The sequence below is a fragment of the Marmota flaviventris genome, chromosome 12 (genome assembly GCF_047511675.1).
Source record: "Marmota flaviventris isolate mMarFla1 chromosome 12, mMarFla1.hap1, whole genome shotgun sequence".
NCBI lineage: Eukaryota > Metazoa > Chordata > Mammalia > Rodentia > Sciuridae > Marmota > Marmota flaviventris.
This window is the reverse complement of record NC_092509.1, coordinates 46,787,840-46,813,597: the sequence shown is the minus strand read 5'-3', so window position 1 is coordinate 46,813,597 and position 25,758 is coordinate 46,787,840. Positions and strand designations below refer to the sequence as shown.

The window sequence follows — 25,758 nt, the reverse complement described above, 5'->3', positions numbered from 1 at the left end:
ACTTTAAATTTTATTGATGAAAAATCAAATTCCAAATGGTCATAATTTATCTAACATAAAATAACAAGTATGAATACAACAGACACTAGTATGGCAATATGTAAATCAATGGATGTGTAACTGATGTGATTCTGCAATCTATATAGGGGTAAAAATGGGAGCTCATAACCCACTTGAATCAAATTGTGAAATATGATATATCAAGAACTATGTAATGTTTTGAACAGCCAACAATAAAAAATTTAAAAAAAAAAAAAAATAACAAGTATGAAGTGAACAGGACTCTTTGGCAATCTGACCAGATATTATTATCATTCATTTGTTGCTTATCCTAAATATTTCCATAAACTTTGCTGACAGTTCATTTTGTCTGCAAGTTCATGAGTTCACAAGCCTTATGGTAGCTTGTCTTTAAGGTAGACATGATCAATTCCTTCCCCTCTTGTGTGTGCATGTGACATTCCCATCTCAAATGTGGAACATGGTTTTGAGGTTTCTAAGGAAATGATAAGATTTGAAGCTGTCACCTGGGCTTGAAATACTTGCTCAAGGTAATTCAGCTGCCTTTTAAGAAATCATAACTACCACCATGCAGTGAGAAAGCCAAAGTTGGTCAAATAGAGATGCCACTTAGAGAAAAAGATACTGGACCAATCCCCCATTTTTCTGCTCCCAGCTCAGGAATCAATCATGTGAATGAAGAAGCCCTCAGATGACTTCAACTTCAGCCACCATCAGACAGTACATCCGAGGGACCTCAACTGAGAACGTCTCATCTGAGCCTATCTCAAAACTGTGAGAGATAATATGTTATTAGTCACACATTTGGAGATGTTTTGTAAAAATACAACTACATAACCAAAACAACTCTCTCTTCATACTATGAAGTGTGCTATTTTTCAGTATAGAGCCATCACATTTTTTTGTGTGTGTGTTTAATGCTGGTCCCTCTGATTTAGTCAATGAAGTGATTCAATGAAGTAAACAAATGTCAACTGAGAACTATGTACCAGTGTTCTAAGGACTTGCAATATGTTGGTGAACAAAACAAAAGGGACACAGAGAAAATACAAGCCATGAAATACTTGGTATATTATATATTATATTAGAAGGTAGTAGGCACTGTAGAAGTAGGAGAAGGAGCAGAGTAAGAAAGATCCGGATACCAGGGTAGGTAGAGGGGAATCTGTAAGGACACAGCCTCACTGAAGTGAGTAAATAAAGACTAGGAAGAGGTGAGGGTGTTAGCCAAAGGAGAGAGAAAAAATGGCTGGTTCAAAGGTGCTTAGGGGGACCTGTGAATGAAGTGTATAAGGAACAGCAAGGAGTATGGCTGAAGAAAAAGGGGAGAAGCAGGAATAGCGACGTCAAATGGAAGCAGAGAACTAGATTATTCAGTGCTTTGTAGACTATTGTGCGAGGACACCCATTTCTGATTTATATTACTAGAATTCCTTCTCTGAAGATGCCTTTGACTCTTAACCTGCTAGGGAATTTTATTGTTGCTGTGAACTATGCAGTCTTGTGTCTCTTCTAATAACCATCTCTCCCTAAACTGACAGATATCATTTGACAATTAATATTGAAAATAAATACTTTTAAATTTTTTGGTTAGTACATTTTTAAAAATTTAAAATTTTAACTGGGCACTGTGACACATGCCTGTGATCCCAGCAGCTCAGGAGACTGAAGCAGGAGGACCAGAAGTATGAAGCCAGCCTCAGCAACTTAGGGAGACCCTAAGCAACTTAGGAAGACCCTTGACTCAAAATAACAAATAAAATGGTCTGAGGGTATGGCTCAGTGGTAAAATGCCCCTGAGTTCAATCCCCTGTATCAGAAAAAAAAAAAAAAAAGAAAGAAAAAACAAAATTTTGTTCACCCAGTAGTCTTTTATTTTCACAATAATTGTCAAACTAAAGTTGATATGCTAGTTATAAATTTGACAAGAAAAAATTCAAGACAAGTAATTGTCCTCACTTGATTTCATATTCTCATTTGAAAATGACATTTAAAATCTTAAGAGCTTCCAATCACTCCTGCAAGGTAGGCGGGCCTGCGACCCACCAGCAGAAGAGGAGCAGCGGCCTGCTGAGGGGCAGAGCCGCCCCCCACCCCCCGCGCCTGCCAGGTAGGCGGAACTGTGACCACCGACAGAAAAGGCCCAGTGGCCCGCGGAGGGACAGAGCTTCCAATCACTCCTGCAAGGTAGACGGGCCTGCGACCCACCGGCAGAAGAGGAGCAGCGGCCTGCTGAAAGGCAGAGCCGCCCCCTCCCCCTGCGCCGGCAAGGTAGACAGAACTGTGACCACCCACAGAGCAGGCCCAGCGGCCTGCTGAGGGGCAGAGCCGCCCCCCACCCCACGTGCCTGCCAGGTAGGCGGAACTGTGACCACCAACAGAAGAGGCCCAGTGGCCCGCGGAGGGACAGAGCTTCCAATCACTCCTGCAAGGTAGGCGGGCCTACGACCCACCAGCAGAAGAGGAGCAGCGGCCTGCTGAGAGGCAGAGCCGCCACTCCCCCTGCGCCGGCAAGGTAGACAGATCTGTGACCACCCACAGAGCAGGCCCAGCGGCCTGCTGAGGGGCAGAGCCGCCCCCCACACCCCGCGCCTGCCAGGTAGGCGGAACTGTGACCACCAACAGAAAAGGCCCAGTGGCCCGCGGCGGGACAGAGCTTCCAATCACTCCTGCAAGGTAGGCGGGCCTGCGACCCACCGGCAGAAGAGGAGAAGCTGCCTGCTGAGAGGCAAAGCCGCTCCCTCCCCCCGCGCCTGCAAGGTAGACGGAACTGTGACCACCATCAGAACAGGCCAGACCTGCAACCGACAGACAGAACAGGCCCAGTGGCCTGAGGAAGGGTAGAGCCGCCCGCCCGCCCGCCCCCCCGCGCCTGCAAGGTAGGCGGACCTGCGACCCACTGGCAGAACAGCCCCAGAGGCCTGCAGAGAGGCAGTGCTACTGCCTGCGCCTGCAAAGTAGGCAGAACTGCGACCACCGACAGAACAAGCCTAGTGGCCCGCAGAGGGACACAGCCGCCGCCCGCGCCTGCAAGGTAGGCGGACCTGCTACCGACCAGCAGAGCAGGCCCAGCAGCCGGCCGGCGTGGTAGGCACATTGCCCCAATTGGAGGAGGGGCAGAGCCGCCGCCCGCGCCTGCGAGGGAGACTTTGCAACTATACAAGACCAATATAAATATATAGGGGGAAAATTCAATAGCACAACAATTTCACCAAGTAGAAAGGAACGCGAACAGTATGAAGAGACAAGGAAAGAAAGGACCACAAGCAATGCAGGTCAACTCAACGTTAGAAGAGGTAATAGCTGCAGCAGATGGAATATCAGATAAAGAATTCAGGATATACATGCTTCAGATGATCTGGAGTCTCAAGGAAGACATCAGACAGCAAAATCAGACAATGAAAGATCACTTCAACAATGAATTACATAAACAAATCCAAGAAGCAAAAGATCAACTATACAGGGAAATCGAGGTTATAAAAAACAAACAAACAGAAATCCTAGAAATGCAGGAAGCAATAAGCCAACTTAAAAACTCAATTGAGAATACTACCAGCAGAGTAGAACACTTAGAAGACAGAACATCAGACAATGAAGATAAAGTATTTCAACTTGAAAAGAACATAGACAGCTCAGCAAGACTGTTAAGAAACCATGAGCAGAACATCCAAGAAATATGGGATAACATCAAGAGACCAAATTTAAGAGTCATTGGGATACAGGAAGGGACAGAGTTTCAAACCAAAGGAATGAGCAATCTATTCAATGAAATAATACGAGAAAACTTCCCAGACTTGAAGAATGAGACAGAATCCCAAATCCTAGAAGCCTACAGGACGCCGAATGTGCAAAATCATAAGAGACCCACACCTAGACACATTATAATGAAGATGCCCAACATACAGAATAAGGAGAGAATTTTAAAAGCTACAAGAGAAAGGAAGCAGATCACATTTAGGGGTAAGCCAATCAGGATAACAGCTGATCTTTCAACACAGACTCTGAAAGCTAGAAGATCCTGCAATAACATATTTCAAACACTGAAAGAAAATGGGTTCCAACCAAGAATTGTGTTTCCAGCGAAATTAAGCTTCAGGATGGAAGATGAAATTAAAACCTTCCACGATAAACAAAAGTTAAAAGAATTTGCAGCTAGAAAACCATCTCTTCAAAACATCCTTGGCAAAACATTACAGGAAGAGGAAATGGAAAATAACAATGAAAACCAACAGTGGGAGGTAGGACAGTAAAGGGGGGAAAAATAATCAAAGAGGAAAACAAACCATGTTTAGTAACATAAATAAACAAATATGGCTGGAAGAACAACCCATATCTCAATAATAACCCTAAATGTTAATGGCTTAAACTCACCAATCAAGAGACACAGGCTAGTAGAATGGATCACAAAACAAGACCCAACAATATGCTGCCTACAGGAGACGCATTTGATAGGAAAAGACATACATAGGCTGAAAGTGAAAGGTTGGGAAAAATCATATCACTCATATGGACTTCTGAAACAAGCAGGAGTGTCCATACTCATATCAAATAAAATAGATTTCAAGCCAAAGTTAATCAAAAGGGATAAAGAGGGACACTACATACTGCTTAAGGGAACCATACACCAACAAGACATAACAATCATAAATATATATGCCCCAAACAATGGTGCAGCTATGTTCATCAAACAAACTCTTCTCAAGTTCAAGAGTCTAATAGACCACCATACAATAGTCATGGGAGACTTCAACACACCTCTCTCGCCACTGGACAGATCTTCCAAACAAAAGTTGAATAAGGAAACTATAGAACTCAATAACACAATTATAACCTAGACTTAATTGACATATATAGAATATACCACCCAACATCAAGCAGTTACACTTTTTTCTCAGCAGCACATGGATCCTTCTCAAAAATAGATCATATATTATGTCACAGGGAAACTCTTACACAATATAAAGGAGTAGAGATAATACCATGCATCCTATCTGATCATAATGGAATGGAACTGAAAATCAACGATAAAAGAAGGAAGGAAAAAGAATACATCACTTGGAGAATGAACAATAGGTTACTGAATGATCAATGGGTTATAGAAGACATCAAGGAGGAAATTAAAAAATTCTTAGAGATTAATGAAAACACAGACACAACATATCGGAATCTATGGGACACATTGAAAGCAGTTCTAAGAGGAAAATTCATTGCTTGGAGTTCATTCCTTAAAAAAAGAAAAAACCAACAAATAAATGATCTCATACTTCATCTCAAAATCCTATAAAAAGAAGAGCAAAACAACAGCAAAAGAAGTAGAAGGCAAGAAATAATTAAAATCAGAGCTGAAATTAATGAAATCAAAACAAAAGAAACAATTGAAAAAATTGACAAAACTAAAAGTTGGTTCTTTGAAAAAATTAACAAAATCGACAGACCCTTAGCCATGCTAGTGAAGAGAAGAAAAGAGAGAACTCAAATTACTAGCATACGGGATGAAAAAGGCAATATCACAACAGACACTTCAGATATACAGAAGATAATCAAAAATTATTTTGAATCCTTATACTCCAATAAATTAGAAGATAGTGAAGGCATAGATAAATTTCTTAAGTCATATGATCTGCCCAGATTGAGTCAGGAGGATATAGACAACCTAAACAGACCAATATCAATTGAGGAAATAGAAGAAACCATCAAAAGACTACCAACTAAGAAAAGCCCAGGACCGGATGGGTATACAGCAGAGTTTTACAAAACCTTTAAAGAGGAACTAATACCAATACTTTTCAAGCTACTTCAGGAAATAGAAAAAGAGGGAGAACTTCCAAATTCATTCTACGAGGCCAACATCACCCTGATACCTAAACCAGACAAAGACACTTCAAAGAAAGAAAACTACAGACCAATATCTCTAATGAACCTAGATGCAAAAATCCTCAATAAAATTCTGGCGAATCGGATACAAAAACATATCAAAAAAATTGTGCACCATGATCAAGTAGGATTCATCCCTGGGATGCAAGGCTGGTTCAATATACGGAAATCAATAAATGTTATTCACCACATCAATAGACTTAAAAATAAGAACCATATGATCATCTCGATAGATGCGGAAAAAGCATTCGACAAAGTACAGCATCCCTTTATGTTCAAAACTCTAGAAAAACTAGGGATAACAGGAACATACCTCAATATTGTAAAAGCAATCTATGCTAAGCCTCAGGCTAGCATCATTCTGAATGGAGAAAAACTGAAGGCATTCCCTCTAAAATCTGGAACAAGACAGGGATGCCCTCTCTCTCCACTTCTGTTCAACATAGTTCTCGAAACACTGGCCAGAGCAATTAGACAGACGAAAGAAATTAAAGGCATAAAAATAGGAAAAGAAGAACTTAAATTATCACTATTTGCAGATGATATGATTCTATTCCTAGCAGACCCAAAAGGCTCTACAAAGAAACTATTAGAGCTAATAAATGAATTCAGCAAAGTGGCAGGATATAAAATCAACACGCATAAATCAAAGGCATTCCTGTATATCAGCGACAAATCCTCTGAAATGGAAATGAGGACAACCACTCCATTCACAATATCTTCAAAAAAAATAAAATACTTGGGAATCAACCTAACAAAAGAGGTGAAAGACTTATACAATGAAAACTACAGAACCCTAAAGAGAGAAATAGAAGAAGATCTTAGAAGATGGAAAAATATACCCTGGATATGGATAGGCAGAACTAACATCATCAAAATGGTGATATTACCAAAAGTTCTCTATAGGTTCAATGCAATGCCAATCAAAATCCCAACGGCATTTCTTGTAGAAATAGAGAAAGCAATCATGAAATTCATATGGAAAAATAAAAGACCCAGAATAGCAAAAACAATTCTAAGCAGGAAGTGTGAATCAGGCGGTATAGCGATACCAGACTTCAAACTATACTACAGAGCAATAGTAACAAAAACAGCATGGTACTGGTACCAAAACAGGCGGGTGGACCAATGGTACAGAATAGAGGACACAGAAACCAATCCACAAAACTACAACTACCTTATATTTGATAAAGGGGCTAAAAGCATGCAAAGGAGGAAGGATAGCATCTTCAACAAATGGTGCTGGGAAAACTGGAAATCCATATGCAACAAAATGAAACTGAATCCCTTTCTCTCGCCATGCACAAAAGTTAATTCAAAATGGATCAAGGAGCTTGATATCAAATCAGAGACACGCCGTCTGATAGAAGAAAAAGTTGGCTACGATCTACATACTGTGGGGTTGGGCTCCAAATTCCTCAATAGGACACCCATAGCACAAAAGTTAATAACTAGAATCAACAAATGGGACTTACTAAAACTAAAAAGTTTTTTCTCAGCAAAAGAAACAATAAGAGAGGTAAATAGAGAGCCTACATCCTGGGAACAAATTTTTACTCCTCACACTTCAGATAGAGCCCTAATATCCAGAGTATACAAAGAACTCAAAAAATTAGACAATAAGAGAACAAACAACCCAATCAACAAATGGGCCAAGGACCTGAACAGACACTTCTCAGAGGAGGACATACAATCAATCAACAAGTACATGAAAAAATGCTCACCATCTCTAGCAGTCAGAGAAATGCAAATCAAAACCACCCTAAGATACCATCTCACTCCAGTTAGATTGGCAGCCATTATGAAGTCAAACAACAACAAGTGCTGGCGAGGATGTGGGGAAAAGGGTACACTTGTACATTGCTGGTGGGACTGCAAATTGGTGCAGCCAATTTGGAAAACAGTATGGAGATTTCTTGGAAAGCTGGGAATGGAGCCACCATTTGACCCAGCTATTCCCCTTCTCGGTCTATTCCCTAAAGACCTAAAAAGAGCATGCTACAGGGACACTGCTACATCGATGTTCATAGCAGCACAATTCACAATAGCAAGACTGTGGAACCAACCTAGATGCCCTTCAATAGATGAATGGATAAAAAAAATGTGGCATTTATACACAATGGAGTATTACTCTGCATTAAAAAATGACAAAATCATAGAATTTGCAGGGAAATGGATGGCATTAGAGCAGATTATGCTAAATGAAGCTAGCCAATCCCTAAAAAACAAATGCCAAATGTCTTCTTTGATATAAGGAGAGTAACTAAGAACAGAGTAGGGTCGAAGAGCATGAGAAGAAGACTAACATTAAACAGGGATGAGAGGTGGGAGGGAAAGGGAGAGAGAAGGAAAATTGCATGGAAATGGAAGGAGACCCTCAGAGTTAGACAAAAGTACATACAAGAGGAAGTGAGGGGAAAGGGAAAAATAATACAAGGGGGACAAATGAATGTCAGTAGAGGGTGCAGAGAGAGAAGAGGCGAGGGGAGGGGAGGGGAGGGGGGATAGTAGAGGATAGGAAAGGCAGCAGAACACAACAGACACTAGTATGGCAATATGTAAATCAATGGATGTGTAACTGATGTGATTCTGCAATCTGTATATGGGGTAAAAATGGGAGCTCATAACCCACTTGAATCAAAGTGTGAAATATGATATATCAAGAATTATGTAATGTTTTGAACAGCCAACAATAAAAAATTAAAAAAAAATAAATAAATTTTAAAAAGACTCAAAAAAAAAATAAATAAATAAAATCTTAATACTTTTTTAAAAAGGAAAACCCATCAAATACTTTTAAAATTTCTTCATTTAAGTTGAAGGGATGTTTTTCTATATGGAGGTATTATATTAGAAGCTAATTTTTTTGTTTTTAAATAGTTACTTAGCCTGAAACATGCAATCAAATTGAGGATGAGTTGGAAGATAGCATCCCCAACTTTTTAAAGTAAAGAAATATAAAAGTGCACTGCACAACTTAGGCCAAACTCACCAGTGGTTCTCTATTCTTCACTAGACGAATTATTTTTACAGAGTCTTCCTCATCGTCAATATCATCAGGCATAGGAGGCAGTACAGGATCGTAATTCTTCTGAGCCACAGTATCATGTACAGAGAGTAAAGCCTGTAGAATTCAAAAGTTGGTAAAAATAATTAATCAAACACAAAAGGACAAACACTTCAAACTGTAAAGAAAACAGAAATAGTGTTATGATTTTGGCCTGGTGGTAGCAAATCAACTTCTTGAAAGGGGTCTTTTATAAACAGGATGGTAAGCAGAACCTGCAGAGATGCAGCTGGCAGCACGACCTAGCTGCACCTCTATCTCCAGGGTCATTAATGCAGACAAGAATGAGCACACACCTTCCTCTAGCTCAGCTATTGCTGGTTTATCCTTACAAAGAAGGCAACTTGGAAGCAAAGGTGGAGAGGGTGTGTGAAGGGAGAAAATGAGGCTATAGATACATAGTCAGTGAGCCAGAAGGAATCTGAGAAAACTACATATTTTTTCTTCTTAATATTTGTCGTCCTGTTGGAAGAAAACACAGAACTATCAATGTGATTCTTTTGTTTTCTCATGTTTTGTGTAACAAGTGTGTATAGAATAATAAAAAGTATTTTTAGTTATGATAAGTATGGGAACAAAACTCCATAGTGCATGGATATGTTGTGTTTATAGACCAAAGATGGGGGGAAAAAAGCACTGAAACCTTGCATGTCACTACTATTTTAGAAGTGTGGGTTTTAGACTTTCAATTAACTTGTCTCTTAATCTAATCAACAGCATAACTGACCATAATTTATTCAAGTTGGAAGTCTGCCAATCATCCTTGAAATCTCCCCTCTCACTTATACTCGCAATATCCCATCTTATACCCTATTAAATCCACTCCTCAAATATATCTCAACTTTATTTCCTTCTCTGTAGATCGGAGATTCGTACAACACTGCTTATTTTTGTGAATAAAGTTTTATTAGAACATAGTTGTGCTTATTTATATATTTATGGTTGCTTTCATGGTATAATGGCAAAATTCAGTAGTTAGAAAAGATAATTTCTTATCTAAAACATTGGCGACCCCCAGTCTAGATGACTGACGCTATCATTTTGGGCTTGGAGTACTGCAATAGCCTCTAAATGGTCCAGCTGCATTGAACTTCATCCATTTTCATATCCATACTTCAAACAGTAGCAAGACTGATTATTTTGAAATTTATCCCTTCTAAGCCCACAGATCTTGGAAGATCAAACTCTTTGACATCTTCTAACAGTCTCGTTATCTCTCCAACCTTATCTTACACCATTTTTTTTTTCACTCAAGTAATTTTTTTCTCATAGAGGCATGGCCCAGATATTCAGTATAAATATTAAATGGCAGTTCCCTCCATTTCTTCACTTCATCACCTTATTCTTTGCCTTCATAAATGTTCACAACTTGTAATCACATAGGTATTTTATGGTTATATATTTAATATTGGCTATCTATTGAACCAAGCCCTAAGGTAGTAAAAATGGTGTCTTTTTCAATTAGTCATTTTTAGTGACTCTTAACATATGCAGTCATCCCTCAGTATTCACAGGAGATTGATGTTAAGACTCCCCTCAGATACCTAAATCCTCAGATGCTCAAGTCCCTTACATAAAATGGTGTGGTATTTACATATAACCTACGCCTAGCCTCCCATACACTTTAGGTCAGTTCTAGATTACTTATAGTACCTGATATAGTGTAAAAGCCATGTAAATGGTTGTTACACTGTATTGTTTAGGGGAAAATGACAAGAAAAACCAAGGTCTATATATGTATAGTACAGATGCAATGTTTTCTTTCAAATAGTTTTGGTTTGTGGTTGGTCGAATCTCAGATGTAGAACTCACAGATATGGAGTACCAACATAACACAGAAAGTAAAGCTTGTAAATGCACTGAAGGATGAATTTAAAAAATAATATGCCCCAAAAGAAACTGAACCCTAGAAGCTCCCGTTTAAGTGTTTTACTATTCATCCTGCCTCTCTATCCCCCAAAGGGTGACTCTATTTGAAAATTAGGATTATAAGAGTGGATTCAGTTTTTCACTAATATTAAGTAAGATTTATTCAAGCTGTTACTGGTGGCAGTTTTCATTTTTCATATAAATTGTATCCCAAATACTTATTTCAGTTCTTTAGCCATTACATTTTTGAAGGACATATAGTTTGCTTCAGTTCTTGACTATTACAAATGATATTCCTGTAAATAGTTAATGTCTTTTGATGTATAGATATATAATTTTGGCTAAGTATATTTAAGAATGGAAATGCCTAGGCCACTGGTTATAAGTATAGCCAACATTAGTAGACACGATTTTTCAATTATACTCCCATTAACAGCATAGATGAATCTACTTTCTTCCCCAACATTTTACATTATTTTCATCCCCCAACACTCTACATTATTAATTTAAATTTGAGTCATTCTGAGTGTGTACCATCTCCTCTGGTTGAAATTTTCGAATAACTGATGAGACAAAAGGCAAAATTCTTCTACATTGATTAAGCATGTATATATATATTCTTGTGTGAGATGCCCCTTCAAGGCCCTTTTCCATTTTTCCATTGTATCTCTCTTTTTCTTATTGATTTGCAAGAGTTCTTTACAATATGCTGGATTAGAATGTTTGTCAATTACACATGCTATAAACATAGTTTCTCACTTGGTAGCTTGCTTTCACTTTCCCAATGGCATTTTTCAATCAATAAAGAATCCTAATTTTAATGAGCTCAATTAATGCTTTTGTGTCCAGTAAGAGTTTGCTTCAATGGGAAAAAATGAAAAGTATCAAGATGATGAAATTTTTAGAAATAATGGCTACAAATTTCCGAGAACTAATGAGACATCCTGAGATTCAGAAAACCAAGGATTTTTCTAAAAAGCAGGAAAAATAAAAAGAAATCCATGCACAGAAATATTATAATGAAACAGCTGAATGCCAAAATAAGGAAAAAGTATTAAGGAAAGAAAGTTTGACCAGCAGAAACAATGGAAACTAGAAAACAGCTGAAATACTTTGAAAATGCTTTGAAAAAATAAAATCCAGCCCCACATTTTATATCCAGCAAAAGTATCTTTCAAGAACACTGATGAGGGCCAAGATGAGATTACAAGTACCCACCTGGAAAACGCCTTTTAAACAAAAGGAAAAGGAGACAATAGTTTTCTTTCAAAAAACACTGGACATTAAACAATGAAGGACAGTGACTACTGAGAAACAGAAAAATATCAGAGAAGAAAGAACCCATATAGAATTCTGACAGTGGTCTAAGTTGTAAAAACAGAGGTAGAAATGAATCCAAGGAAGTCAAGAAGCTGAAGTTCTCAGGGAAGACTATGGGGGAAGAGAGAGCGGCATAGACACAGAATTCCTGAGATATAAAGGATAGCCAGGCCCTAATCCATAGCATGCATATGCAAAAACTACCAGATGGTCTGATTAATATTCATATATATAAGATTCTCAAACAACTACACAGTAAAAAATTATTGACTTAAAAATGGGCAAATGATATGACTAGACATTTCTCAAAAGAAGACATGCAAATGGCTGACAGAAATAGAAAAAATGCTCAATTTCACTAATCAACAGGCAAAGAAAATCAAAACGACAATGAAATACTACTTCATATATGTATGTACTGTTTATTATAGCAATATTAACAATAATCAAGGTATAGAATCAATCTACGTGTCCACCACTGAATAAGTGGTATCTATACATAATGAAATGTAGGCTCATGTACTACAAAAATGAATGAAATTTTGTCATTTGGAGCAACAGGTGAGGAGGACATTATGTGTTAAATAAGCAAGGCACAGAAAGACCAACATTTCATGTTTTCAATATGTGGAAACTAGAAAAGCTGACTTCATAGAAGCAGTGGGCAGGACAGTGATTACTAAAAATTACAAAAATATAGTTAGGAGGATTAAGTTTTAATGTTCTATAATGCATCAGGGTGAATGCAATCGACAATAAAGTTCTGTGTATTTCAAAATAACTGAAAAAGAGAATTTTCAATATTACCAACACAAAAGAAATGATAATGTTTAAGGTGATGGACATGCTAATTATCCATTTGATCATTGTATCTCACTGTAGCCCATAAATATGTAAAATTGTGTGTTAATTTAATAAATACTATCAGAAAGAATTAGATACATGATTCTTAAGGGAAAGTGATTTCACTCTCCAGGGAACATTTGGCAATGTTTGGAGGCATTTTTGATTGTCACAATTTTGGGGTTGCTACTGCCATCTAGTGCACAGAGGCAAGGGATGCTCCTAAATATCAGCACAAAGAACAACCCTCTTACCCCAAAAACAATTATCCAGCCAAAAATGTCAAAACAGTGCCAAGGTTGAAAAACTCTTCTGCTATAGTTTGGATATGTGGTTTGTACCCCAAAGGCTCATGTACTAGAGGTCTACCTCCCAAAGCACTATTAAGTGGTAGTAGAACCTTTAAGAGTTAGTGCCTACTGGGAGGGAATTAGGTCAAAGCGGGTATCATTATGGGAACATATTACTCTCGAAAGAGAAGTTAGCTCTTGAGAGACTGGATTGTTAAATTCAAGACCACCCTGGGCACCTGGCCTCTTCTACACATGACCTGTTCCCTTCTTGTTTATCTACTTGTTGTAATGCAGCCCAAGGAGTCCTTTACTAGAGGCCCAAACAATGGAACTGCCCGATCTTGGATTTTCACCTTCCAAAACTGTAAACTAACTAACCCTATTTTTTAAAATAAGTATGCAGCTTTAAGTATTTTATTATAGCAATAGTAAACAGAGTAATACATTCTGAACTACAAGGAACGATCCCTGAAGCAGGAGTAGTTCTTCTCACCTGAGAGAAGGAAAAACACAACACATTGAGTTGTCACATAGACTTCAACAGTTAAAAATAGGCCCAAGATTAAGTGTTGCTATGGTGTCATCTAGCAAAGCTTAAACATAAGCCTCTGAAGGATCAAAATGTTTCCAAATAACTTCACTATTTAACAGAAAAATTCTTGAGATTTTTATTTACAGAAACACAAAATTACCCAGCTTCATGAGAGAAAACCCACAATGATTGAAATTCAATCAAAAGTTGCCAGATATCCAAAGAAAGCAGAAAATATTACTTATAATGAAGGAAAAAAAATAAAGCAATAGAAGCAAGCCCCAAAATTACACAGGTATCAGAACTAGATAAAACTAAACCCCGAAATTACACAGGTAAATAGACAGTAGATAGGGAAATTAAGTTGTTATTAGAGTTATATTATAAATGTTCAAATACCTGTGAGACTGAAATAGGAGATATGAAATATGGTTAAAATAAAGATTCAAAGCAAACTTCTAGAGATGAAAAATGTAATGTATGAAATAGAAAAAGTACACTAAATGAGATTACCGTAAGTTAGATACTGAAAAAGTAAACTAATAGGCAAATTAATACAATATATCCAAAAAGAAACACAAAAGAGAAGAAATGTTTTAAAATGATGAAAGGAATATTAGCAAGCTGTGGGACAACTATGAGTGACTTACTATAGTAATTGGCATGTTCAAAGAAAGGTAGAGTGATGAAAAATATTTCAAGAAATATGGCAGAAAATAGTCCAAATTTGATATTGGAAAAAAAAACCCCACATAGTCAAGATCAAAGTACCAAAGCACAAGAAACATAAGATCAAATTGCTTAAACAGTGAGAAAATTATTAAAACCGCCCAAAGGTGGGAAGGTGGTGGTCGTGGTATATAACATATGAAAGAATGATTATAAAAAAGGAAAGCATACTTCTCATCATAAATAATATGAGCCACAAGACAATAGAGTAATATCTTATTATCTCAAAATACTTGAAAAATATTGTTAACCTAGGATTCTATACCCAGCAAAAATATCTTTTACCTGGCATGTAGTAAGAACAATACAAATAGCTAATGAAAACATTTGTAGGTAAAGCAATTGTCATTGTTGCAATAGTATATGCAATATTAAGAGTACCAGTTATACACATCTTTTCTCACTAGCCAAAATTAAGGAGATATCTGGATTCCAGAATAACTTTATGGACTTCAAGTTTATTATTTGTAATAGCTCTGCTTTACAAATACTGTTGTTTAGCAACATTTTTACTGTGGACAACTAAAAGTCATTTTGTATTCCATTTTCCTGTTTTAACTATGATGATTTTATTTTTCAATATATAGATTTTCCTTTCAAAAGGCAATATTTAAATGAAAATTGTGTTTCCATATGCCATAACCACCAATCACAACTGATGGGTTTACCTGTTGCTCAGAAGGATCTGCAGGAAATTGAACACTAGGCCTTGTAACTCATCTGGCTCACAAGCTTTCAGTGCCTCAGACCCCCTGGAGTCAACTCTAAGTTCTAAGTATCTGTCAGGTTCACAGAATTGAGTATCCAGCTCATAAGGATGAGGAACATTGATTTATCCCTCCAGAAGGAAGCTTAACTTTTTTCTTTAGCATGCTTTAATGAAGCCTCATCCATCCTGCATGCTCTAGCAATGAGTAATTTCTGGTAAGTGAATGCTTTCAAAAGCTAAAAAATTACAAAAAAAATTTTTATTTTATCCTACCAAATTCTCCCTGACTTCCTAAATTATAATACCATGTTTTCAAGATAGTGTCACTTCACTATTTTATCCAAATGAGCCCCTGGATGATGACTCATACCAGTTAATTTGCCTTTACTGCAGCAATTTGATGGCTAAAAGTGGTTCCTAATTGTTAGTGAGTGACAATGATTTTCCTAGAAACAAAATTTCTGTATAGACCAAAATTGCTCCATTAATGCAGGAAGCATCTGGCTACTTATTAACTTTTCCTTTTCTCCCCATCTGTCATTTCTTTTATATCTTATTGTTTTTCCTAGACTTTAAGATCGAAACAATAGGACTTTGTAGATACTTTTGACTTATAAAAATAATTTATTTTTGGATATGTTAATTGATAATTTATGTTGGTATCATCTTTAAAAATCTTCTCAGCTGAGACTATTTTTATGGAATGGCAAATCATTTTCTCGGTTAAAGGCTTAAGAGCAACAGGCTATATGAGACAAGTGTTGGCAACCCTTCAAAGCAAGGGATTATGAAAAAGTGAAATGAATAGGATCATGACTTTATATTATTATGAATTAAAGAACATGAATGAAAACCTTAATAGGTATATGAATATGCTGAATTATCTTATATGAAGATATAGGAGATGTAAAAGATTATAATGGAATAAAAATTCCAAATGTTTAACAATTTCCATTGATTTCAATTTACTGGGAATCCCCTATGTTCCAAGCTACGTGCTATAAACAAACAAGATCATGTCTCTGGTGCAGCCATAAGAAAAACAGACTTGCATTCTTTGTTGAATACAGAACACAGAATACCCCTGAAACACACAACACACACAAACATGTTAAATGTCCAGTTTAGTTAGTTTCTGAATGCAAATTTTTGAGCTTCAGTGTTCCTAATACTCAAAAGAGAGTTATATTCAACTTTGTGTATAAACTTGTATAGGACCATGTTTATGTAAAGATTACTTTCATATAGTTACATTTACAAAGAAAGATCAAACAAAAAATATCTTTGACAAATTTTACATAAAACAGGTTGAATACTGTGATTAATACTGATCACACTAGAAGTTAACATATAGTTAAAACATCAAGAAGAAAACCCAAACAAATCCAGAAAATTTAAACAAGTCAGGATAGTAAACTTATCAATATTTGCTAGAGACTATTGAGAAATTAACATCAATACCAAGGGGACATAAACAATAAACATGGAAACTTATCAAATTCAAAAATCAAACTCAGCTTTTATGATTTTATGTTTTTATCTAACATTTATGCTTTTAATATAGCATATGTAATGCTTATATGTTACATATATATTTAATTTATATAATACTTTTATATGCCATATATAACATGTAAAATTTATATATGCTTCTATAATTCAACAGTGTGAATAAACAGGCCAAGTACTCAGCTGAAGAAGCTGGAGGGGAAGACAAACCAATAGAAATCAAAGGAAGGTAAAAGAAGAAAAAACTGAGAAACAGAATTGATATTAAATAGTCAGTTATTTTGAGAGATTAGGCAAACAGTTTTTGCTATGCACAGTAAAAAAAAAAAAAGATAAAAGAAAATATGTACATTGGTAGTATTGGGAAATGAGATAGAACTTCAGATATGAATCAAGTAGGAAAAAATGTTGAGTACCACTAATAAATCTGAAAATCTATAAAAAGAATATTAAGTTTTCTAGGAAAAATTAAAACAACTCTAGAAGAGGTTGAAAATCAGATTAATGACAACAAAAGAATCTGAAAGAACTATCAAAAAGTTTTCTTCCCAGATGGTCCTAGTACTAAGGGACTGTATTAATGTTTTCTATGCTACTTATAAGCATTGCATCACTCAAGAAAACCATGAAAATATTTTTTATTTCTTTTCTAATTCTTTTTTAAAATAATTTTTAGTTGTCAATGGACATTTATTTATTTATATGAAGTACTGAGAATTGAACCCAGCGCCTCACACATGCCACACAAAAACTCTACCTCTGAGCCACCACCCCAACCCCTCTTTTCTAATTCTTTTAAGAGATGGGGTCTTGCACAGATTGGCCCAGCACCACTCCTGACTACAATATCTTTTGCAAAAGTGTCAGAACCAAACTGTAAAACCTAAACACAATGCATAAAATGATAATACCACAACTCTTGCATCAGAGTGGATTTTTAAAAAATATCTGAGGATTACATTAGAAAATCACATGGTTAGCATAGGCGAGGTTGTGGGAAGCGGTTCTCTCACATGACTGAGATACCTCCCTGACTGGGTGTGAGGCGCTCAGACCAGCTGAGTCAGAGCTTTCCCCACCCTTTCCAGGTGCGAGGGCTTGTCTGTGTGGGGGTGTGGCTGACCATTGACCTGGAAACCAATCACTGACCCTGACTTTGGAATGCTGTCTCCCTCGACCTTCACTGGATGGAATTTTCCCCTGAATTTTTTGTTCCCCAATAAAAGCCCACTCTCTGGCGTGCTTCTTCCTCTCTTTCCTGCTGGTCTCTTGTGTAAACCTCGATACCGCCAGGTGGATCTAGGCAGGAGCCAGGAAGGGCCGTCTCTGAGCTGGGCAAGAAAAAGGTAAATTGAGTTTATGTGTCTTTATTTTGATCTCACTAGTTAACTTCTATGTTTGGAACCTCTAGTATGAGGTTCTTAGCAACTCAGTGAGACCCTGTTTCTAAATAAAATACAAAATGGGGCTGGGTATGTGGCTCAGTGGTTGCGTTCCCCCGAGTTCAATCCCTAGTACCCACTTCCAAAAAAGAACAAGCTAGCAATAACCACCCAAATTTTTAAATATGAATGTACAACAATTTACTGATATGATAAAAAATATATTTTTATTCAACATTCCATAAAATTCTGTTATATAGCCAGGTGCAGTGGCACACACCTATAATACCAGCAGCTTGGGAGGGTGAGGCAGGAGGATCAATAGTTCAAAGCCAGCCTCAGAAATAGCAAGGCACTAAGCAACTCAGTGAGACCCTGACTCTAAATAAAGTACAAAATAGGGCTGGGGATGTGGCTCAATGTTCAATGGCCCCAAGTTCAGTCCCTGGTACCAAAATAAAAAATTCTGTAATATACAAAAAATGTACATCAGTGTTTTTTAAATAATAGAAAAACAGAAATGACAGAAAGACCCACTTATAAGTAATAAATTAAGCAGATAATTATATTCATCCCAAGAGAAGTTCACAAAATACCCAAATGTTAAAACCAAACAAACCCACAGTTAAGTAGCATATTCTATGATCACATTTATGTGGAAAAATGTACATTTAATATTGATATTTAGGAAAAAATGGAAAGGTAATTCAGCCAGCTAAGGACAGTTATTCCCCAAAGGTATATGAACATATAATTCACAGAAGAAACAGTGATTATGCATATCAAGAGTTATTAATCTTCACTAAAAGCAATGAGAAGAGTGGCTTCTGAACTTTGTCAACAGTTTGAATTAAAAACATAATTATGTATCATCAAAAAAGAATATATGTTTGCTTTTGTCTTTATCAAGAAAACTTTTAAAAGGTAAAATTAAAGTTTCACATTTTACTAAGGACAAACATCATAAATCATTTATATAAAGAACTCCTTCTAAACTCATTCAGGGATTTTTAAAAACTCCTATGGGTATGAGCACGTGTATGTGTTTCTGTCTGTGTCTATCTGTCTCTATTCTTGTGAACACTTCTCTATCCCATGATCAAATAATCTTTTGTTGTTGTTGTTGTTGTTTTGTTGCAAATTTCTTCTTTTTGCAGTACTGGGGATCAAACCTAGGGTATCACACATACTGGGCAAGAGCTCTACCACTGAGCTAATATCTCATGGTCCAGTTTTTTTTTTGGCCAGGGGTGGGAGGGGGTGCTGGGATTAAACTCAGGGGCACTCAACTATTGAGCCATATCCCCAGTCCTATTTTGTATTTTATTTAGAGACAGGGTCTCATTGAGTTGCTTAGTGCCTCACCGTTGCTGAGGCTGGCTTTGAACCCTGATCCTGCTGTTTCAACATCCCAAGCCACTGGGATTACAGGCATGTGCCACCATGCCCAGCACATGGTCCAATTTTTTTTATACTTCAGGCTTTATCCTATTTGGAATCCATTCTAGTGGGGATTTTTCTTTTCTATTTCCTCCCCCAAATATCATGTACTAAAGTTATCCCTCAAAATGACCTGTCCCCCATTTCCTTCATCAGGGCCACAATCATATTCCTTTTCCATTATTTCCACAGACTCCCAACTGACCTTCCTTGATTGCGGTATTTCATTCCACCCACCCTTCATCCCTCAAAACTGTTCCATATTCTACATATGGAGTGACTCTGTCACTGCCTATGTAAGTCCTTTCAATGACTCTTCACTACACTTCGGATGAAATCCAAACTTATCATGTTCAAAATTAGTGTGGTCATATAATAAAACATATAAATAAGGAAGCAACTGAAAGTAAAAGAAGGGCTATTAATAATAATCCTTAACTACAAGCATAAGCCAGATTCTGTGGGACAAGCCCAACTCAAAAGGCTTGACTTCCTGCTCCAAACTCTTGCCCTGTCCTCTCTCACAGGCTACTGTCCAGTCATGCTGAACTTTAAGAGACTTCACATACTATGCATTTGCCCTAAAACCTTTATTCTTCACACTCTGCTGATGACCCATTCCACATGCCCCTGTTCTGTTCTGGTTACCCGGCATTCAACCTTCAGGCCTTCCTCTATAGTTTTCTTCAACCAAAGTTTGGATTTAGCATCATTCCTATATGTTTCACATCATTTCCATTTGTTCTCCCTTTTTTTAAACCCAATATTTCTTCTTGCCTTCATTAATCTATTTACTACAAGTCGTATCTCCAGAGGGCCTGGCACACAGTAGGCATTGAATAAATATCTGAAAAAATATATTTCTAGCAACATTTACAAATCACCAAAGAAAAGTTCTAAAGCTTTTTGAAAAGAGTTATTAGCAAATCTGAGGAATACACATATTATTTTTCTGTAGTGGCTGCATATTTGGTTGTTTGTACCTGAGTGTTTTTTAAAAAGTCATATTAGGGCTGGGGCTAGGGGCTCGGTGGTGGAGTGCTTGCCTCGAACGTGTGAGGGACTGGGTTCGATCCTCAGTACCACATAAAAATAAATAAATAAAATAAAGGTATTGTGTCCATCTACAAATAAGAATATTTTTAAAAAGGTCACATTACTTGGTAAGCATATGTCAGGTTTTCTTTCAGTTACTATGAATAAAATATTTAAAATAGAATAACCATCTAAACAGTAAATAATTTTGTATCTGCTAAAAATGACAGACAACCCTCAAATTAACACACCAGAATTACATATTTCATATTTCAACTGTCAGTTCAACTAATAGCCCATGAATAGATAACATATTCTACCGTACCTTCCTGTTGTTTTAAAAGAGGAAAATAAAGCAAATATTTTAATTTAATTCCTAGGACCAAAAGAATTGACTGATTTTATTCTGAAAATGTCCAACATGTATTTTAGGGCTGAGCTTTTTAAAGAATTACTTATAGGTGACATTCAAAATGATGGCAGTTAATACAAATGACTTCAAGGAAAGCTGTATTATATGTTAGGTGAAAAATGGAAGAAAGATATGTACTTCCCAAGACTGGCTAACCACGGATTGTCATTGCCAACTGAAACATCATGTGTCTGAAATATCATCTGCTTTTTACTCATATTTAATATACATCTTTTACGCTGACCTCTCATCCATTCTATTGTCTCACTGTTAAATATGAAAAAATAAACAACATAATCCATATAAAATACATTCCATACAATGAAATTTAACCAATTATTAAATTTTATCAAATGGGATCTTCATAATACCATCTAAGTTATATCTCCTTTTTAAACCAAATGCCAGTCTACCTCTTGTATAATTTATTTTTAGCCATTCCATTTCAAACACTGTTGAGTAGAATACCAAAGTCACTTTTTAAAAAATCTGAAACATTCCTCTTTAGTTTCTAATGTCGTTGAACCAAGTTAATAATCTCAGAAAGGGATCTGACAAGCTTCTTATAGCTCATCTCACCCTGCTCTGGTGATACTAACTTTTTACATACGGTTGATACTAAACAGAGCTTTAAATCTCAAGATTTAAAGAAATCTTGACAATGGTCTCCACAAATCTCCTTCTTGGAGTGCTTAACCATGTGGCACCCTTTCTTTTTAATACTAAGCAACTTTTCTGTTCTAATTTGATCTTTGTTCTTTTAGAAATAAAATTTAATTAGACTCCTAAACCATTAGAAATTAATTACCCTGACATTATTATTCATAGTCCATTTACTTCTGACTTCAATACATTCATGTACTTATAAGGGTTAGACACTATGGCCCATTTTATACTTCATTTCAATAACTTCAAAAAAATTTATTTTAGTCGTTGATGGACCTTTACTTATTAATTTATATGTGGTGCTGAGAATACAACCCAGTGCCTTACACATGCTAGGCAAGCACTCTACCACTGAGCTACAAACTCAGCCCTAATTTCAAAAACTTTTTAAAAATATAAATTTTAAAACCAAATACAGCACAATTTCAAAGGGATATTTCTCCAAGAAGGCAAAAATCAGCTTTTATACCTGAACGTAAGTTTTTTCATTCAACACTCTATCCTTACCAGTATTCATAAGACAACTGATCATTTTAATTATGCAATTATAAAATTCATATGTAATTGTGACTCATGGAAACCATTTTACACACAGTTGCAGTAGTTTCAAATTCTCAATGTATGCATTATAGAATTTTATGTACTGATAACCTTAGAATAAGAGCAAGACAATTGTGAAATGCCTTCTCCAAACCAATCACATTCAGAAAATAAATAAATAAATAAGTGAATAAATAAACTCTGAGGAAGCAGGCAAGACAGAATTGATGTCTATCAATATTTTAAGAGATATTTGACACTGGACAACTGCTCTATTCTATAAAATGGTATGATATTTTGAAACATGAATTAGCATAAGGATAGAAAATGGGGCAGTGGAAGGGGGAGAGAAGAGTGCCAAAATAATCCTACAGAAAAATAGAGATATTTGTCAAATATATTAAAATAATCATTAACTGGCCAAGTTAAATGAACCTAAACAAAATCATTGTGGTTCTGTATTTTGTATTCTTAATTTCATTGTAAAGGAAAACGACCTTGAAGCTGCACTATATTAAGCCAACTTAAATACTGAGTTTCCCAGTTAAAGTACTGGGTACTACTTGTCACAACATTATAATTCTTTTACCTTACTAGGATTCGGGCTAATAAAATACTGTGTACTATTTGAAAATACATTCAGTTGAAAATTGATGCCTGAAACACAATTCATCTGAAGACTCAGAAAGTGGCCCTTTCAGAAGGTATTTATTTCAGGAGTAATATGTCCTCACCTTAACATTGGGTTTTGACAGTAGTTTCAACAGCTCTCTGATCTCACTGTTTAATGGCTTGTTCTGAAGCTCTTCAGCCAGCTGCAAGGAAGATTACATTGACATAAGTAACGTTTAGCAAGAGCATTGTGAGGTTCTGTGCAGAACTGAGAATCTATTTTGCTCAAGGTTATTACTTTCCAGTGTTTAAGTCAGCATGAAAGAAATCAATCAGTGCTCTTCTTTTCTGGTCCTTAGAAGAGCAGATTCAAGCCCAGGCTCTGGGCTGAGTACAACCTGCGTGATCATATCAGCTACATCACTTCTGATTTATTGCAATGAGGGCAAATCCCAGCACTTCATCTGTGCGAATGGTCTTTTGCACGTAGACAAAGGACCATTTGTAAAAAGGACTGGATCAAGTTTTGACACTGTGAAAAAAAAAAAAAAAAAAAAAAGATGGAGAGTTTTTGAATGAGGTGGTGAAATCCACAGGGTTTCCAAAAATCCACAGTAGCTGTGCTGTTTATAACCGGGGTAAAACGAACTAAAATGATCCTAATAGAGTAAATGACCTGAAACTTTTATTATGTTTATCTACACAGACTAAGAAGTCTATTAAATAAAAACCAAGTTAATCATAAATCCATAATAGATGGAGAATTACTCTGGCACCAAAAATGCTGACTGTACTTTATTGTAATGATTAAGAATTCCCATTTGTCAATTTGATATGAAGAAAGAACTGGAACTTTGAATCTGCCTCACATTCTTCAATAAGAATGTTTTGAATGTTCTTACCACAAAGTAATGGTATATGTTTGAGCTGTTGGGTAAGCTAATTAATCATATGTGTGTGTGTATGTGTCTCAAAATATCACACTATGTACCATAAATACCTACAATTATCTTTTGCCAGTTATAAATAAAAACTTGAGACTTTCCTATAAAAATTTCTCAGTAAGGATCATATAATTCTATAAGAAAATCAAGACACAAATATAAAAAGATAAAGTTTATGCAACATATATGGTTTATAATTCAAAGTATATAAAAGCATTTTATCTTAAAATACTGCATGAATTTTCCATTTGCCCCTACTGTTTCTTTTATGCTAAAAACAATGGTTCTTATCTTTGGAAATGGACTTTTCATACAGAAAATAAAATCAGAGAAAGTTGACAAATAACATTACAAAAATTGCTTTTACTTTTTCAGGGTAACATTTTTATAGAATTCTTAACTTACAAAAAGATACAAAAGGCTCTTCATATTCTTTACTCACTTAATACATAATAATATATGTTTAACATTTAAGTATACTGTTATAGTGAATTAAAAATACTGTGTTGATCATATTTAATAGTAAGGTTTACTATTTTATTTTATTTTACTTTTTTCTTCAGTGCTAGGAATCAACTCTAGGGCCTCCCGTATGTTAGGCAAGTGCTCTACCCCTGAGTTCTATTCTCAATCTCATATTCTGATTTAAAAAAAAAAAAAATTTACTATGTACTATGCTTGGGGGTAAATTATATAGGTCTCTACACAATTTTTTCCTAAAACCCTCAGCAGTAGTTGTTTGAAAACTGGTTTTAAAGCCTTTTTCAAATGTTAGCTGAAGCTTAATTATGTAACTATATATACACTTTTATTCACCTTTGTTTCAAAAGTTTTAGTTTTACAATGCAGAAGTAAGCTTCCTCATTAAACACATGTATTGAAACATATGTCTGGAGATAAAAATATAGAATGGAAAATATTTGAGGACTAAACCAACACACATAACTGGATTATTATTACATATGTTTTAATTTCTAAATTAGGATACAAAATATCAAAGAAAATCAATTTCTGAAGATGGTCAATTCTTTTTTTCTTACTATATTATGGTCCTGGCATTTTACTAAACTGAATTACAGTTTGCCTTATGGTGATACAGGAAAAAATTTAAGAGCAACAAATAAGTTACAGGATATCACTACCACACACTAAACACATTTCTCGACTAGCTGAGTGTCCTTTATAGTTTATCCAGGTGTGCTCTCAATTCATCCGAATCCGAAAGTTAACAGTAGGAATCAGCAAGTTTGTTTCCCCTCCCCCAGACTTAAAATAAAATTATAGCTACAGGAAATTAACTACTCCATCAATGCCAACTGCCTCTAAAATTTACTTTTTGGTTATGAAGGTAATTTGGAAAGGTCTAATATCCATAAATCATAACTGTGCTTTATAATCCATTTTAAAAACAATTCTGTCTTTTTATGTATTTCATATATGCCTCACTCCTATCCTAGGACCTGTCATTTTTTAGTACTGTCAGCAATATAACTATCTCATTTGTCTTTATTTCTCTAAAGCTTTCCCCTTGTCTGTGACTTTCTCAGAACACCAATGCCTGACAGTTTCTTTCTCTCCATAGAGTTTGAAGCCTAAAATTTCTATTACGTCGTTATTAAGGCAGAACACAGGGGTAGCTGCATGCACAATTTTTAGAACAGGAAAGTGAATGAAAATCAACATAATATCAGCATAAGCTCAGTGATGACAGGGCTTTGGGAAACATTTGCAACTTCTTCTGGTTTTCACTCGTAGGATCACACACATCTGTCTGCACTAGGATGAGTTCCACCTCTGCCAGGCCTGCGGCAGACACGTCCCGTGAGCTCAGAAAGACACACTTACGTCATTGGCCAAGGCCGCCGCACCATGGAGAATGGGCACCGGGCTCTGCTTCTCATAGTAGTGGAGTTTTTCATGAATCTGGAAGAAAATCAAACAAATGTGAGCTTACCTGCTAG

General features: G+C 36.1%; 1 protein-coding gene across 4 annotated transcripts in view; it reads right to left on the bottom strand.

The window, feature by feature from the left end:
* Mpp7 (MAGUK p55 scaffold protein 7) overlaps positions 1-25,758 on the bottom strand; it is a 227,482-nt gene that overhangs the window by 62,296 nt on the left and 139,428 nt on the right. For all 4 annotated transcript variants that reach the window (XM_071599942.1, XM_071599943.1, XM_071599941.1 and 1 more), the window contains 3 exons: positions 25,643-25,720; positions 22,976-23,056; positions 8,888-9,019 (listed from right to left, as the gene is read on the bottom strand). In XM_071599942.1, the coding sequence (XP_071456043.1) occupies positions 8,888-9,019; positions 22,976-23,056; positions 25,643-25,720 (291 nt within the window). The remainder of the gene's footprint in view (positions 1-8,887; positions 9,020-22,975; positions 23,057-25,642; positions 25,721-25,758) is intronic.